The following is a 16,283-nucleotide window of genomic DNA, read 5'->3' on the forward strand; positions in this document are numbered from 1 at the left end:
AGCTTTCCCTGCTACTCTTTTTTACTGAAGTACTATTTTCTCTTCAGTCCTTAGTCCTAAAAGTCTAATTCAGATCGCATGCACGACAATCTTTTGAAGGTCAAGCACAACGTTCCTCTGCGTGTCAGCCACAGAACATAGAAATCGCAACCACAAGAACACGCATGTGCATGCGCCCACACAGTTTATAAGTTCAGTCCTTTCATTTGCACTTGAATGAAGCCAGGCATGAGAAAAAGGATCAAGCAGATGAGACCAGGCAGTACAGTACCACCCGCTTCTGAGCCTCACAACCCTGGAATGTTGCTAACATCTTCCCCAACATTCATGCAATGCCCAGGTTTGCCTTCCATCTGAAGAATGGCAGGCTGTACAGAGAGGCAGTGTGACTCACGACCACTGACCATTTCAGAGAGTCTAACAGCAAGCTGTGCTTCAAATAACCTTTATTTTCTAAAAGTTTAAAAAAGAGTGCAGAATAAAACAGTACAAAACCCCCCACCCACTGTGCATCTGCTATTTCATGATAATATAAGAGGTTTTTTCTAAGAAAAGCATGGGATTGGTCATCCACACATCACAGCATTCCCCAGCTACTTTATAAAGTACAGCTTCCAGCTGAGACGAACTAAGAATTCCCTGAAGACGATTCTTTAGAATAATCAGTCATAGCAGCAGACCTTTGGTTTGCTTTCTGGCAGTTACTCTAAATACATGTGTGAGCTACTGATGAGCTCTGAAGTTGGGCAAACTGCAGTCAAAGCAAACAAATCCTTAAAAACAGTGATATTGTCCACTCTGAGATCTTACACAAATATAATGCTTAGAGCGCTAAACCCAACACAAACTTACTTTTTAACCTTTGACACTGCTATTTATAACTTCTGTATTTCATAATTGTCATGTGTATGGTGCTTTTACTATAGCTATTATTGTCCTTTGGAAGCAAACACGATGAAACTGAAGCTGTTGCACTTAAGGTGCATCATGAGAAGGCCACACTCTCTGGAGAAGACAATCATGCTAGGGAAAGTTGATGGCAGAAAAAGAAGGGAGAGACCAACTATGAGCTGGAGCAGTAAAGGAAGTTGCAGCCTTGGGATTTACAAGAGTTGGCAAGACTGTCAAGGACAGGACATATGGAGGGCCTTGACAGGACAGTCAGAGGGTCGCCATGAGTTGGAGGTGACTTGATGGCACATAATAACAACAGTTACCCTTGGAGAAACAGGGCTCTGGTTGATCAGAGACGTGTCCAGCAACAGCTAGAATTTGCAGCAGGCCTTCTATGCTAAGTCACATCTATGCTAACTCATTCCAGTCCAAGGACTTCAGTTTTACCAAGTTGTCTATTACATAGGTTTGTTGGAGCACACGTCTTGCATACTTAAGATTCTGTCCTTGGCATCTCCTGTTTAATGATCTCCAGTAACATGGCTGTGACCAATTGCTGCCAGAAACATTGAAAAGCTGCTGCTGGCTGGGGCAGACAGAGCTCTAGTTTAGAAGGACCTGCATTCTGACTTGCGTAAGGTGGATTGTACATGCTCCAACAGTTCATGCAAAAGCCTTCTATAGATGAGCCTACACTATTTGCATACCCAAAGCACCACTGCAAATGAGGTAAATTTAACATACTTTGTAAACTTGCATTTTGTACAGTCATAGCTGCCAAAGACACATGGAGTAAATGCGCAAGAATGCTTATTTGATGCTGATGCTCAGCCCTGGCTCTGAAAACAGGAAGGTCTCATCTTGAAGGACACCTTTGATGCCTTGGTTGTAAAAGACGTCACGTGAGCGTCTGTACCGGAGGATCTAGGTCTTACACTGAGTAATTCTACCAGTGTAAGCTGGTGTTCAGAAAGTGGAAGAAGTGCCTTATATAAAACCCTTCTGGACTCATGATGGAAGGAAAGGATGAGTGGTGGGTTCTTTGTTCCTCTTCCATTTTGCGTTTTGTGTTGTTTTCCCACAATTTCCCTTCCACCAGGTTGGAGACATGTTTGTTCATGCCATTCTCCACCACTGCGCTCCCTGCCATTTTGCTTCTATCAGACACTGGAACCTTGACTGCACAGGGGAAGGGCAGTCAACCTTTCAGCAGGTGCTAGAAGATGGCATCCACAGCAGAGGTTAAATACAGCCAGCCACAGTTTTCGCTGCAGGCCTCTATAAGCTAGGCTAAAAGTGATCTGGGCATGACAGAAGAGAAAAGAAGGACCCATGCCAAAATGTTGACAAACCAAAAGGTCAGGCAAAGCTACAGATTGTGGTGTAGAAATGAAGCCTGACATGTAATCTACGATATTTAAAAGAGCTATTTTCAAGACAAAAAGTATGATTTCCCTTGCTTTAGCAGCAAGAGCAAAAACTTTAAAAATGACCTTTTGTTCTTCCTGTTGCTATTAGTTTTATCATGATCTCTTCACCCCACCCTGTCACATAAGTTTAGTTTCCAAATGCACCAAGTACATCACACCTTTTAATCTTTGTTTATTTCTAAGCCCCTCTCTTTTTCATACTCTGCTGAAGCGATAAGGCTAGGGTTGGAGAATTTAGCATCCTAAGAATTCTTGTTGCAACAAAGTGAAGATGCATACCAGTGGCCTCCTGGCATTCTCTGGGGCCCACGGAATTCTTGGGATCCCCAGGGTGAGGTCCCGTGAGCTTGGTGCAAGGGCTCTGCTCCCACTGCTGGCTGTGCAGGAAGAACCATGCTGCCTGCCTCTCTGGGAGGACAAACATGCCCTGGGGATGGGGATGGGGCATGCTGGTGGGGTGGGGTGGGATGGGGAGGAGGCTGGGACCCTCCCATCCTGGTGCTTCATCTCAATGACCATAAATGACCAACCAGATCAAATGCACACGGTGAGAAGTGGCAGCAATTGCAACCACGGCTGCATCCCACTCCAACCACTGGATGCATGGAAGCCTCCAAGTTTAGCCTGGTGTTTCCTACAAGCACAGGGGAGATCTGGACAGACCTTCTGGTGGCTTGGCATGAACCTCGAGCACCCGGAACAGCCCTTTCAATGGCTAGCAGAAGCTGCGTTTTGGAAATGTGCTCTGCTTACATGATCTGCAAGTAGAGAATTTAGAATTCAGCTGAGATTTCCTCTCACCATTTTTTAGAAAGTTTCCCTGTTCATAAAACTCTGTTGTCTGTTAGCAGCATCTAATACATACCTGCTCAGACACAGTCCCAACTGGGACTCATTAGGACCCATTGCAACCTTACTTGGGTATAAGTAGTTGGAGGTGGCAAGAGTCATGGGATTGTTGAAACAGCGTTGGATTTGCATTGTGGTGTCAAATCCGATGGGGCAGATGCCACCGTCAAGGGTGCAGCGTTCTCTGCAGTCTGCCAGGCCCACGGACTTAGACACAACTGCCAGTGACCTCATCGAAGTTCTGCTCCAAGTAAATAAAAATTTGTTTTTCCATGGAGGGTGTTTTCGTCAAAGATTCCACACTGCTACTTTTGTAATCATTTGTATCAGAAAAGCATTAAAGTAAAGCTGTAACTCTGCTGCAGCTGATGGATGGATGGCTCTTGAGTAATACCATAGCACAGAACAAAGCTGATGCTCAACGTGTAAATAACCCCAACAGCTACCTGGAGCTCATAGATGCTAGTCAGGTTTGGATGCACATCTGAAGCTTCAGCAGTCATGGTTGTTTCTAGCTTCACAAACTATGGTTTACGAAGCAGAGAACAAGCATGAAGGCCAGGTACCCTTACCTTCCCACCCTCACTTGTTAGTTTCTGCTCAAAAATCTAGGTTTTTTTGATTCTGCCAGAGTTCCCCAGTTTGATTGGAGGATTCTGGCTTTATGTTGTTTAAGAAACCAGGAAAATAAGCCAAGGTATGAACTCTTGTGCTGTATCTGTTCATTTATGAACTGTTTCTCAAGGGCAGAGCTTAGAGAGGGGCCCACATATATGTCAAATTTGTCTTGCTTTCTTCTTTAAAGCACACAAATATTTCCTAGCACACTGAGATTTTGGGAACACTACATTCTGCTCCCTAAAACCTGATTTTTTTGAAGATAGATTATACATAGAAGAGAAAGCCTGGTCCAGCATATTTTCAGTACAGTAATTACATCACAAAACAAGTCATCTTTTTTTAGACGGCATGCAGAGTGGTGATTTTGCTCTATCGAGAAACCAGCTTGATGCAGACTCCATTCTGGGGTCCCAGCGTGCCATGAGATTTCAGCTGCAAAGGAATCTGGGCAAAGGGTACAGAAACAGAACATGAAGCAAAGTTACATAATGCTCGCCTTGCAGAGGTATTTATAGTTGTCACGAGATGTGAACATCCCACGTTTATGCTGGATGTTTTAGGATACACTCTCAGTGAGGGCAGCCCAATGGTTCTACTACATTCTAGATCATTAGCTCTCCTTCCCTGAAACCTTTGCAGTCTGCACCAGGTCCAGGGCAGGTGTGCAGAGGTTCCTCACTAGCCATATCTATCGAGAAAAGGTTTCCATGGGGATTAAAGGCAATAAAGATGCTGGGCTAGAAGGCAGGTGCCAAGCCTACCCCGTTCAAACACTGGCTAGAAGCCCAAACAGCTGCCAAGCACAAATGAAAAGCAATTACATCTCTCAGGAGCTATTTCTAAAAAGTTCCCCTCTGTGTTACCACACTAAGTAAAGCAATGTGCTTCAAGAAGCAACACAGTTACTGTAACAGGCCCAAACCTCAAAAAGCCAGGCTTGGGTCTCTAGCTCTTTAAAATGCTTGCTTCACTTGGCCTTATAATAGAGTAGTACAATAGAGCTTTAGTTGGCGTTCCCCTGACAACATGCTTTCATGAAAGTAAGGAGTTTCTCTTTTCCAATATTAAGGTGGCACAAAAAACACACACATCAGCCTTGACCATCCCTTATCAGTGATTGCTTCTGCGGGCAAGAGGCAGTAACGAGCCTACGCTTTGATGTCAGAAATGGAACCTTGGGCATCCAAACAGGAATACTTCTAACTAGTTCTCTGTACTTCATTAATTCTTGCACCTGTGTAAATACTAGTATCAAAACTATTCCAGTAATCATATCTTTTGATTGTATGGTATGCTGCATGCATGCATTGAATGCTGTAAGTTTGCAACCTATGAAAGCTAGCCACTTTCTTTGTCCTCTGGTTCAGACTGTTTTCAAGGGAGATTCTGCTGACTCTATCTGAACCCAGCTGACTGGAATCCTGCCTTCCAGAAATTCCTGCTGCGCAGTGTAAGAGGCTTGCTGCTAAATGTAATGGAAGTCTAGCTAGCTTATTTGGATATTATTGCAATAATAAGTCATCCCCTTCTTAGCAAACTCTTTGGAAATCTCAAAAAACCTGCTGTCCATGGCTGGGGCAGCATAGTTACAAACCTGGGTCTGAGGACAGGTTTTGAACTTGAACTTCTGCAAAGTTCGTATTAATGTTATTTTTATTTGCATCAAAGCCAGTGTCACGCCAATGCAGCCACGAGGACCTGCCCCAAAGGGGAGATAAGAGAAGGGATGGCGCTGCTTCTTGGCCTCTGCTGTAAACCTGGGAGACAAAAGGATTAAAAAGCAATGTAAGAAATATGTTGCTGGCAGACATGCATCTTTAATTCTCAGAAGATTGTGCAGACAACAGTAGCAGCACCCTGTAGCAAGCTGCATACCATGAACCCACTCCTGCCAATTAGGCCAGAGAGAGAGAGCAACAGTGGGACCCTTTTAGAAAGGGGGTCCTTTCATAAAGACTCCTTCCTTTATGACAAGGAAGCTTAATGTGTAGTGTAGGGGAACATACTCTTCTGAGAAAGCGTCCAGTGTCTAACTAACACCATTGAAAAGAGACTTTTCAGACTCTATAGTGCAGTCACTGCTAGCAAAGGTAGTTGTTAGCCAAAAAAAACCCTGAACTGCTGATATTTCTATGCCATGTGAAAATACAACGTGATGGCAAGCTGACCACATTGCAGAGCGAGTTGCAACACGGATGCTTGCGTCTTGGCAATTATGTGCGGATTGTATCTCGATGGAAATAATACAGGAGCCAGTAGTAAATGTCTATCGGACCATGTACTAATTTGGTTTATGCCTTGCCTTTCCAGCAAAGAGTGGCACTCGAGGCAGTGTTGAACAATCAAGTAACTGCTCAATTGAATCTGGCTGCAGTCCGGCGAACACAAGAGGGCTGGTCATCTGTTACGATGGATGCCCTTTGCAGCTCCCTCTCTGGTATGCCTCCTTCTGGAAAGGGCCAGAGGAAGAAGAGATAAGCATCTGAAACAGACCCTGAGAGCTGCAAAAACGTACTGGAAGAATGTTCAAGACAGACTTGGATTCGTCCTTGGTGCGTGGAGAATAAGGACTGATTGCTAGACTGGTGACCTAGTTGCGGTGAAGGAAAACTTAGCGGGGCATTCAAGCCTAGAAGGGATTAAGCGAATGTACACAGGGAAAGGGGCACAATGGTCTGAGTCAGTATTTCAGGGATGATGGAATTAACAGACTTGCTACTTTCCAGAGGGAATTAAAGACGTATCTCTTCAGTTTGGCTTTCCCAGATTACTTTTATGCTTATTTTTGGTTTAAAAAAATTAATTATTGCTGGTTCTAAGCTCTTGCAAACTGCCCTCAGCCTTTGGGAATGGGGTGGTATATAGAAAACAAAACAAACAGTAGATGAAAGGATAGCTTTGAATTAGTATAGGGAACGGAGGAATACGCACATTTGGAGCAAACTCCAGTGAAAGATCGTGTGCCTCTCAAAGGAGATGTTGGGTTAGGACATGCATTATGCATGGATACCAACTGAAACATAACCCCAGTTGTAGCATATCTAGACCTCACAGAAGAACTAGTGGAGAAATCAAGGTCGGCCAAGTGAATTACATCTGTCGCTCTGCTCCATAAATCAATCGCCCTTGCTTGCTTGCTTGCTTGCTTGCTTTGCCATGTGAGCAATAGTGTTGCATTTTACTGAAGTGAAGAAAGGAAAGGCATCAGCCCACAGACCTCTCAGGAATAAACTTCTCAGGTTCTGGCCAGAGCTTCGGATTATAATGAAGGTGCCCAACAGCAATTTCCATGATAGCGCCACCTGGTACATATTGCTTCAACACTGAGCAGTCCCTTGCTGCTTCCCGGGTAAACCTGCAAGAGCAAAGGCAGCTTACTCTAGAATCAAGGAGAGAAAACAGAAAGAAGTGCCTGAAGATAATGGTTTGCACATAAACCATTAGGGATAGCCTGACACGCGAGTGCAGAAAAAAGACCCATGGGAGCCACTGGAGCCCCAGTCACCTTTCCTGGTAAACCCAAAGTATTCTATCACTTGAACTTTTCTTTTAAAAAATTAAGACATTTTCTTATCAGCATCTGAGATTGCTGTGACAAAGGTGTTGGAAACGGTGTTCAAAACCGGTTCATCTCTGCCTCAAATTGCATTGCTTGGACAGTCACTTTTCCTTTGCCAAACCTTCTATAGGTTTGTGATAGCTGTGAATGCTGTGGCCCTTTTTATATTGTTTTTATAGATGCTTTAATTTTAATTGGTTTTAATGTGTTTTACTTTGTTAATAAGTTTTATATATTGTAAGCCACCTAGAAAGGCCTCGGCAGTTATAGGTGGCCTATAAATATATGTATAAAAAAATCTAAATAAATAACAACATCCAGGATGGTTCCTAAAATTACCAAATGTGTCCAGGGCCCCCCAGAAGTCACCTATTCCCTATATTGAAAGTACTGCTAGGATTACTGAACAGATAATATTCAAATCTTGGCCTATTTCAAGAACAAGGAAGCCAGGTTGCTAGTTGAGAGCTGCCTAAATGTTCAGAGTCCTTAAAAAATGTTGATTGGGTTCCAGTTTTATTTCAAGGCACAGCTGGGAGTAGTGGCTGTAACTAGGGCTTAGACAATGGTCACAAATAAGGACGTTTGCCTTGCAATGCAAAAATGATCTCTATTCCCTCCATTTTCAGAGCAGCAATGTTGTGAACTTGGGGAGTGAGGGCTGGAACTCATCTGCAGCAGCAGAATTTTTGGGTGGCTGCTTTTCTTTTCCTCCCTGAATGCATATAGATTGAAGCTTCCTGAAGGAATCATGTTGCTCTGAAGAAAGCTTTGAGAAGAGACCACATAGCCTTATTTAGGCAGGAACCTATGAATGTGGCAGCTAAATTGGGGTACCACATTGATTCAGCCTGAATTTTAACCTACAAAACCCTAAAGTGCCTGGGACAAGGGCAACCCGACCACTGCACTTTCCAGGGTGCCAAGCTCCAGGAGCGGCTGCCTTCAATGCTCCTCACCAGGGCCAGGTCTCCTTGAGTCCTCCAGCCAGCATTGCCTGGTACCAACTCAGATTGCTCAGACATCAGTGCTGGTTTCTCATGATTTTGAAATCAGGTAATATGGTTCTGCCTCTTCTCTTTTAACTTGTTGATACTGGTCTGTTCATTTGGTTTTCAATCTGTTTTATCTCTATATTGTTTAAGGGTCAAATTTAAGAAGCTTGAGCACCTGCTAGAAGATATTTTAAAATAAACATTAATGATTTCATGAAGGCCTGTTGCTATTGTATCACAGTCCTGTAGGGCCCAAAGGAGCTGGAAGCTGGGCCCAGGTCTAGTTTGGAAGGAATATAATACACTAGATAGCTGCTTTTCCACGCTCTGTCCCTTCCTGCCATTAGTCCAATCTCAGAATGATGCTCTCTGATGGAGAACCAGTGTGGTTTTAGACTGAGGACAGAGTGTTAGATCGAGACTCCAGAGGTTCAGGTTTTAGTCCCCACTTGACCACAGAGTCCGCTGGGTGACTTAGGTCCCATCACTGATTCTCAGCCTGGGAATCTGGGCTATTGTGAGGACAAAATGGAGAGAATTAGGACTATGTGAGCCATAGGATATAAATGCAATAAATAAAAAATCCAAGTGCTGAACTGCAGTCTTCCTGCTACCTGGTGCCTTCCAGAGGTGCCAGGCTACAAATCCTAGCACAAGACAAAAATCAAATGAAAACACCAGCAGTTCAGGAATTCTGTCAGACTTGGAGAAAGAGCCATTGACAATGGGGGGAGGGGGGGTTGAACAGAGCACCCAAGCGAGAAAATCTGTCTTTGTGGCAGAGATTTCTACTGCTTCTACTAACCTGAATGCCGGTGGATACATCCGTAGAGTCTCTGCTACCACCATATCCAGATAGGGGAGTTCATGTATGTTTTCGTAGTCAGGAACATCCTGATTGGGCAAGAAAACAGGAAAATAAAACATGCTTGTTATTTCCCTTGAGATACTGTTACTCTGCTTTTCTATCTCCGTCAGGACTCTCAAGGAGAACGAGTCATCATAATATCATGAAATATGATAAAACAGCTCAGAAAACAGAAAACAAATAGCAAATAGCCACTGCAAAAACAGATAAAACAAAACTAAGATCATTACAAGATGTTAGGGAGGACCTGGATGCAGCAAACACCTAAACAGGATTTTATTTGCAACCTGAAAGTGAAAAGAGAAGATATCAGATTTAGGTGGACGAGATCTGACTCTGAGTCCTCAGTCAGCTATGAGGCTCACTGGATAACTCTAGGCCAAGTAGTGTCTGGCCTGCTCTCAAGACTGCAGTTAATATAAACTGGGGTTAGTCTACCGACTCTACCTACCACCACCACCTCTTCTGGGATTGGTTAATCCCATGGAAAGAAGGCCAGGCTACAAGTGTAATAAACAAACATTACATTTCCAAACCCACCGCACTTTGGTCTGCCTCTGGTGGACCACATACTCATTAGGGTTTTCGATAAATTAGTGGAACACTGCTGGTGAAAGTGAGGGGTGCAGACTGATCTCTTTTAGCTCTTGCAGCCCCTATGCCTCCCAAGTCAGGAGCCCTCCTGAACAGCAGGGGAGATAGTGCAGAATGGAGCCGCAAGAGGGGAGAAATGATGCAGAACACTGCTTCCCTCAACACTTCCTACCAGGGGACTATCTTGACTGGGACTCAGAGAATCTTCCCTACTGGAGGAAACAAATCAGGCTCTACCCCATCATTTTTTGTGCCCTGAGCTGAGTTGTGCATGGGTGGGGAGTCCTTTGTTGTTGTTCTGTGTTGCCAAGTTGTCTCTCACTCATGGCCACCTTCGGCATGAATTCTCCCAGTGTGGCCCATGCTTGACATTCCTGCTCAACTCTTGTAAACTGAAGGCTGTGGCTTCCTTTATGGTGTTGATCCATCTCACAGTTGGCCTTCCTCTTCTTCTGCCTTTGACCTTCCTTAGCATGATTGCCTTTTCTATGGAGTCTTGCCTTCTCATGATGTGTCCATAGCTCATGCTGGGGTATCCTTACCACTTGGAGATTTCTCTTTGGGCACTAAATTGCCTTCATCATAGAATAGCAGAGTTGGAAGGAGCCATGAAGAATATTGGGTCCAACCCCCTGCTGTTGCAGGACACCAATTTACACCATCTCAGATTGCTGTCCAGTTTCTTTTTGAATGTCTCTAGTGTGGGAGAGCCCACCACTTCTCGAGGCAGCTGGTTCCACTGTTGTATTGCTGACACCAAGAAAGCTTTTCCTGATATCTAGCCTGAATCTGAATTGTTGCAGCTTGAATTGATTATTCCGTGCCCTACAGTCTGGTGGCAGCAAGAAGAGATCTTGACCTTCCTCTTTGTGACAGCCTTTGATGTACTTACAGAGGGATATCATGTCCCCCCTCAGTCTTCTCTTCTCAAGGCTGAACATGCCCAGTTCTCCATGCCTTAGACTATGCCTGTCCAGAACTCTGATGCCAGGCACTCCTGCTTCAAACAAAAGGAGGTGGCGATTCAAACAGCCCTTTCTGCAACAACAGCCCTTTTCTAGCTTCTCTTCCTGCCTACTTTCACCCTGGGAAAGGGCCAAAGGCATGGTGTAACTTTCAATTTCCCTGTTTTAGGAGAATTGCTGCAACAGGAACATTGTTACCGAATGTTGCCAGATGAGGGCAGCAAAACCACATGTAAGAACTTGGTGCATAAAGCAGAGTACTTGGAATTCAAACAGGCTACCCTAAAAATTGACATGAAATAAACTGTTACAAGACACTTTATGCTCAGTTAAGCCAAACATTCTGTAAAGATATGGGGGAAGGAGAGCGACTTACTCACACGAACCAAAACCTGATAGCCCTTTCTTCACTTGCGACTTTATTTCTTGCATATTTTATTGATCTTTTTCCACATGCTATTTCTCAACAAAAAGTGCAGGGGAGAACGGCTGCCTGATTCTGGGTAACAAAAAACGGGATGGCAGGCAAAGCTGATCCTGACATACCTGACTTCTTGCTGTTTTGCATGTGCCATTAGAGTCAGAAATGAGTCGTGTGAACGTGGAAGTGCATAAAGCTTCAGACACCGAGAAGTGGCTTGTGAACTAGGGCTTCTTCACATGTGCAAGGACACAATCCCATACATGATGAGACAGGCAAAAGTCCTACAATTCCCAGCATTTCCTAGCCAGGGCAACAGAGAATTTCTAGCTTTGAAGGGGGATGTTTGGACTGGATCCTTAGGCTGGGATAAGTTATGGGAGGGCTTGGGCCACCCCACATTTTTGCTGCTCCCCAATATTTTTACAAACAAATATCTAAAAACAGTTTACAGCTTTGTCTTTAGAAGTCCTACAAATCAGATGACCTTTCTCCCCTACTTTTTTGGCAGCCACCCCCAGAACATTTGGGCTTTGTTTAGGCCTGCTTGGGGCCATAGGAGATCTGTAAGATTGCTACCTCAGAGAAAGGCAGAGGTTGCATGAATTGAGATCTTGCACCTCTTTCCTCCACCATGTCTAGATATTGAACTGTATCCCCCCAGAAGCAGCACACACTCCAAAGAACACATCCCTTGACAGTAACACTTAAGTTATTACTCCAATACACTGGAGCAGAGAGGGAGGGAGAGCAATCCATCTTTGCATCTGCTATGGCCGCTTGCTTTACTCTGTTTTATTACACTCTTAAACACCTACCCATGCCCATTTTTATTCTTGCAACAGCCCTCTGAAGCGGAAGAGGGTGACTGGCTAAAACTCACCCGGTAAACTTAATGGCAGGTTTTTTGGACCCTAGATTCTCACTCCTAGTCCAGTACTGTAATTGCCAGGTCACAGAGGTGATCCTCAGAATGTGCGAGTTCTCACATCCACCAATCTAGCCTACATCAGCCCATAGCATCTTCCATCACTATAAAATGGCTGATTTTGTGTGTGTGTGTGTGTGTGTGTGTGTGTTGTGTAGTCCAGCAATCTAAGGGAGAATATTTAGCATCAGCACTGACATCTTTCCTTTTCCTGAAATGTGTCCCTATTTACTTCAGGCAGCATCAGCACAAATGCCAGCAACATTGGTTGACCACACAGATCAAAGTCCACCAAGAGATCAAAGAATGAAGCCCGGACGTTTGACCTTTGCCAACTTCTAGGAGCAGGATAATCAAAACTAGATCCATCTCTATTTCATGCCCAGGCCAACAGAGGTCAAGGAAACCTGATCATGTTAGGCAGTATTAGCAGCTCTTTACCGCAAGCTTTTGCAATAACCTTATTGATGAACCCAAGGGTTATAGGGAGGGCAGCAACCCTGGGTGGGATTCACACTTTTTTCTTTTTTTGCAGGTTCGCCTCCTCAACCAGGTTTTGCCTTTATGGAGGCTGCAGAAAGGCAGTAACGGCAGATCCACAGAGTTCATCCTCAGACCAACAGGCAACGCGGAGGCTCGATTTGGTCCTATGTACCAATCCTGCCCTGTATGTGGAGGCCTGAGTCTCAGTGGACACAGCGGCAGTGGCCAGTGCCCAATCATGTCACCGAGGTGTGGAAAGCTCAAAATGTGACAGCCAGTTAAATATTCAGGAAAATGTGCCCAGTATGGTCCTCCTCAGACTATACCATTCTTGAAAACACAGCATGTTCAATTCTTCTCCAATCTGAAAAGCTTCATACTCAGAGAAAAAGCAGTGTTTTGGGGAGAAGGGTTCTATCCTCATTTAGTCTCCCACATGCTGCTTTTCTTTATGATGACAGACCTTTTGTTTGGATCTGTTTTGTTTTCCATACAAGCGGCACATACTGAGGCACACTCTATTCCACCTGAAGCAGCATTCCCAGGAGCACTGTTCCATGCATGCATGAGATGGAATGATAGTCTCCACAATCCTACATTTTCAAGAGGGATCGGGCTCTGTAAAAATAAAAAATGCTTGCACATGCAAAAGGAAGGCCAGTTTCAGAGTAGCCCTGCATTGCTCATGTTCTGACCTTTGCAAAAAGTCTGAAAACGCTTATCACTGCCTTGGAAGTTGAAAGGTGACAAGCTTTGGCAATAGCTGGAGAGGAGTGAGGGGCCCTGTCTCCCTATTTTTTGTCCTCTAGGTCTGTTTGTTTGCATGCTTGTTTTACCAACATATAATTAAATAACAGCATATTAAGTTGCATTTAAAAGGCCCACCAAGCAGCTAAACAGGCCCCCTAGTTTTCTGGCATCCCTCCCTGAACTTTCGGGCTGATTACGGGTCCACCTGGGGCCACAGCATGTTGCCAACTGCCCTTTCTGGGGGCAGAGAAGGAGAGCTCCTTGTTATGCCAGGGGAAACTTCCCAGCACTGCTGCTCGTCAACAGGGTGGGTGAGACAGGGTGGGGTGTGCTGGGAAGGCTGAGGGACCTGCTTGTATCCGACCCCTGCCATGTCCCCAGCTGCTCCCTCCCTGCAAGCTGCACAAGTCTTTGGAAGTCATGGTTCTCCCGCTGCAAATTCTCCCTCCCCAGACCCCACAGGATTGATCTGCTTGCATGTAAGTTCATTAAACTTACATTAAACAGGCACTAACTCAATTACAACATCCCTTCTGTTTGTTGGGGTAAAACCAACCAACCAGAAGTGTTTATTTAATCCATAGATCTTTCCACATATTAGTACACAACAACAGTCACCAGAGCAAAACAACGCAACAAGGATAAATGGAGACATTAAGGATAAATTAAATAGCATATATAATACAGCTAATCCTAAAAAAATAGAAGCCTAAACATACATACATATACACATGCATAACATAAAATCAGCAACCAGAATTATGTGACCCACACTGCTCATCCCATTTAAACTGCCAATAACCGGTAGTGTCAGCCGTTAGAGAGCTGCAAGCTCATCTTAATAGCTGCAGCAAAACTTTTGGTTGTTTGTTCTATTCCTGCTTCACTTATTCCCATCCAAAATATGAAACATGAAACTCAACTGTTCTTCCAGGGAGCACTAGAAGCAACACAGCTACAAAATGAGCACAGACATCATGATCAAAACAATGCTCCGGTAAAGACTGTCCCCGAGAGCAGCATCCTGTCCTATTGCTGCTTCTCCATTAGCACCGTCCGAACAGGTGTTCTAAACCAGATCATGTGCACAGTCACATCTTCAACATTACTCAGCAAAGAAAAACCTGGATTCCTTACTTTGCTTGTCGGGCTGTTTTACTTACTGTGTCAGTGGTCAGATTTATAGGACTCAAGGGAGATTCGTAAAAATGAGGTTTCATATTCTAGAACAACATTTCCCAGCCTCACAGTTTCCAGATGTTCTTGACTACAATACTTAGGACTCCTGACCATCAGCCATGCCAGATGGGGCTGATGGGAGTCAAAGTCCAAAACATCTGGAGGACACCAGGTCAGGGAAGGCAGGCGTAGAAGATTATTTCCCACACCAACCTCAGCATTAACTTTACCTATTTCACATTCACAAGATCAAATTGCAACCCAAGTTAATTGTGTGAAATATCTTCAGCATCAGAGAATGCTAGCTGAAATAAATGGCAAGGTTATCATGGCAAACAAGCTCCTATAATTGGGGCAGAGGAAAGGCTGAGTAAGCACAGGCTCTCCAGCCTTGGTTCAATAAAGTGTGTTTGAGAATCATCTAACACCTGTGAAAAAGAGAGAGATTCATCCCACCCACCGCCTTTTTTAAGTTCAGAAGAACCTCCAGTCTCAGGCAGTGTCAAAATGCAATCTGTGTTGGGCACTAAAAAAAAAGCCAGTTTCATTCGTGATGCGGCTACTTGTGTTGGTTGAACAAACTAGAGAAAGAAAGATTCCTGCAGGTGCTGGGTGAGCGATCTTTTTCTCATGATGGAGGCATGTGGGATGGGGTCTCTCCCCATCACCACCCATATTACAAGCAGGAAAGCTGTAAGGAACAATGTGTGCAATTCTTCTTCCAGACCAAAAAGCAGGACGCTTGCATCTGGGGCCTCCACAGGTAGTATCCAGCCTCACATCCTACATTTTAAGCATGTTCAGGCACATGAGTGTTGCTGGTCCAGAAAGTGGACATCAATTTATTATTATTATTATTATTATTATTATTATTATTATTATTATTACATTTTATACTGCCTATAAGGCAAAGCTTTCTAGGCAGTTAACAGCAATAGACTCATACACTCAAGTCACCCATCCCACTTCTGCCCAGGCCTGATCCTGCTTAGCTTCCAAGATTAGGCAGGATCAGGCACTTCAGGCTACATGGAAGCTACGATTATTGCACGATACAAAGTGGTATGCTGCCCTTGGAGGTTTGGAAGCACCTGCTCTTTTAATCAATGCGACCTTGACAGTAAAGGAATCATAATTATGAGCAGAATCCAGTGTGGCACAAGCGGATAAGAGTCTCTCCCCTTGCCCCTTCCCAAAATCCATTCTGGAGGATCCCCCTATCCACTGCAGCAAAGTTTGAGGGTAACCAGTGGAATGAAGTGAGGAAGAACAAAGAAATTGCTCACCAGACAATTTGAGAGGACAAAATGGACTTTTCTGGGATAGCTCCCAGTTTGGCAAACAAATATTTATTCTTTTAAGTCTTTTAAAAAACTGTACATGCTTTGCTTGCCTCTTGTTTTACTTCCAATTGTTCATTTTAAAATTTCCTTTCTCTGTGCTACCTTGATGTTTACCTTCTTTAAAACTGCTATTTATAATAATAAAAATTATTGCCATTTTTCATTTTCCTTTTGAAGTTATCTTGTTTATATTATTGGTCTAATTTTATTTCTTTTTATTATGTACATTGCATGTATAATAAAATGGAGAGGTTTAGTTATAGGATGACTGGTAAATGAAACAAGCAAATTAATCAGTCCTTAGAGTCTACGTGAGGAACAACTTTTGGTCTGAGAGCTAGACTTGATTTTGGAAAGCTCTTGGGAGCCATACTGCAGTTGAGGGAGTGGCATAAGGCCAAGAG

At 44.0% G+C, this 16,283-nt stretch overlaps 1 protein-coding gene across 3 annotated transcripts in view; it reads right to left on the minus strand.

The window, feature by feature from the left end:
• Positions 1 to 429: 429 nt before the first annotated feature.
• TBXAS1 (thromboxane A synthase 1) overlaps positions 430 to 16,283 on the minus strand; it is a 291,669-nt gene continuing 275,815 nt past the window's right edge. For all 3 annotated transcript variants that reach the window (XM_044441322.1, XM_044441323.1, XM_044441324.1), the window contains 4 exons: positions 9,154 to 9,242; positions 7,012 to 7,149; positions 5,389 to 5,551; positions 430 to 4,238 (listed from right to left, as the gene is read on the minus strand). In XM_044441322.1, coding sequence (XP_044297257.1) covers positions 4,164 to 4,238; positions 5,389 to 5,551; positions 7,012 to 7,149; positions 9,154 to 9,242 — 465 coding nt within the window. In that variant the 3' untranslated portion in view covers positions 430 to 4,163. The remainder of the gene's footprint in view (positions 4,239 to 5,388; positions 5,552 to 7,011; positions 7,150 to 9,153; positions 9,243 to 16,283) is intronic.

This window comes from Varanus komodoensis, unplaced genomic scaffold, assembly GCF_004798865.1.
Source record: "Varanus komodoensis strain SLA01 unplaced genomic scaffold, ASM479886v1 scaffold39, whole genome shotgun sequence".
Taxonomy (NCBI): Eukaryota; Metazoa; Chordata; class Lepidosauria; order Squamata; family Varanidae; genus Varanus; species Varanus komodoensis.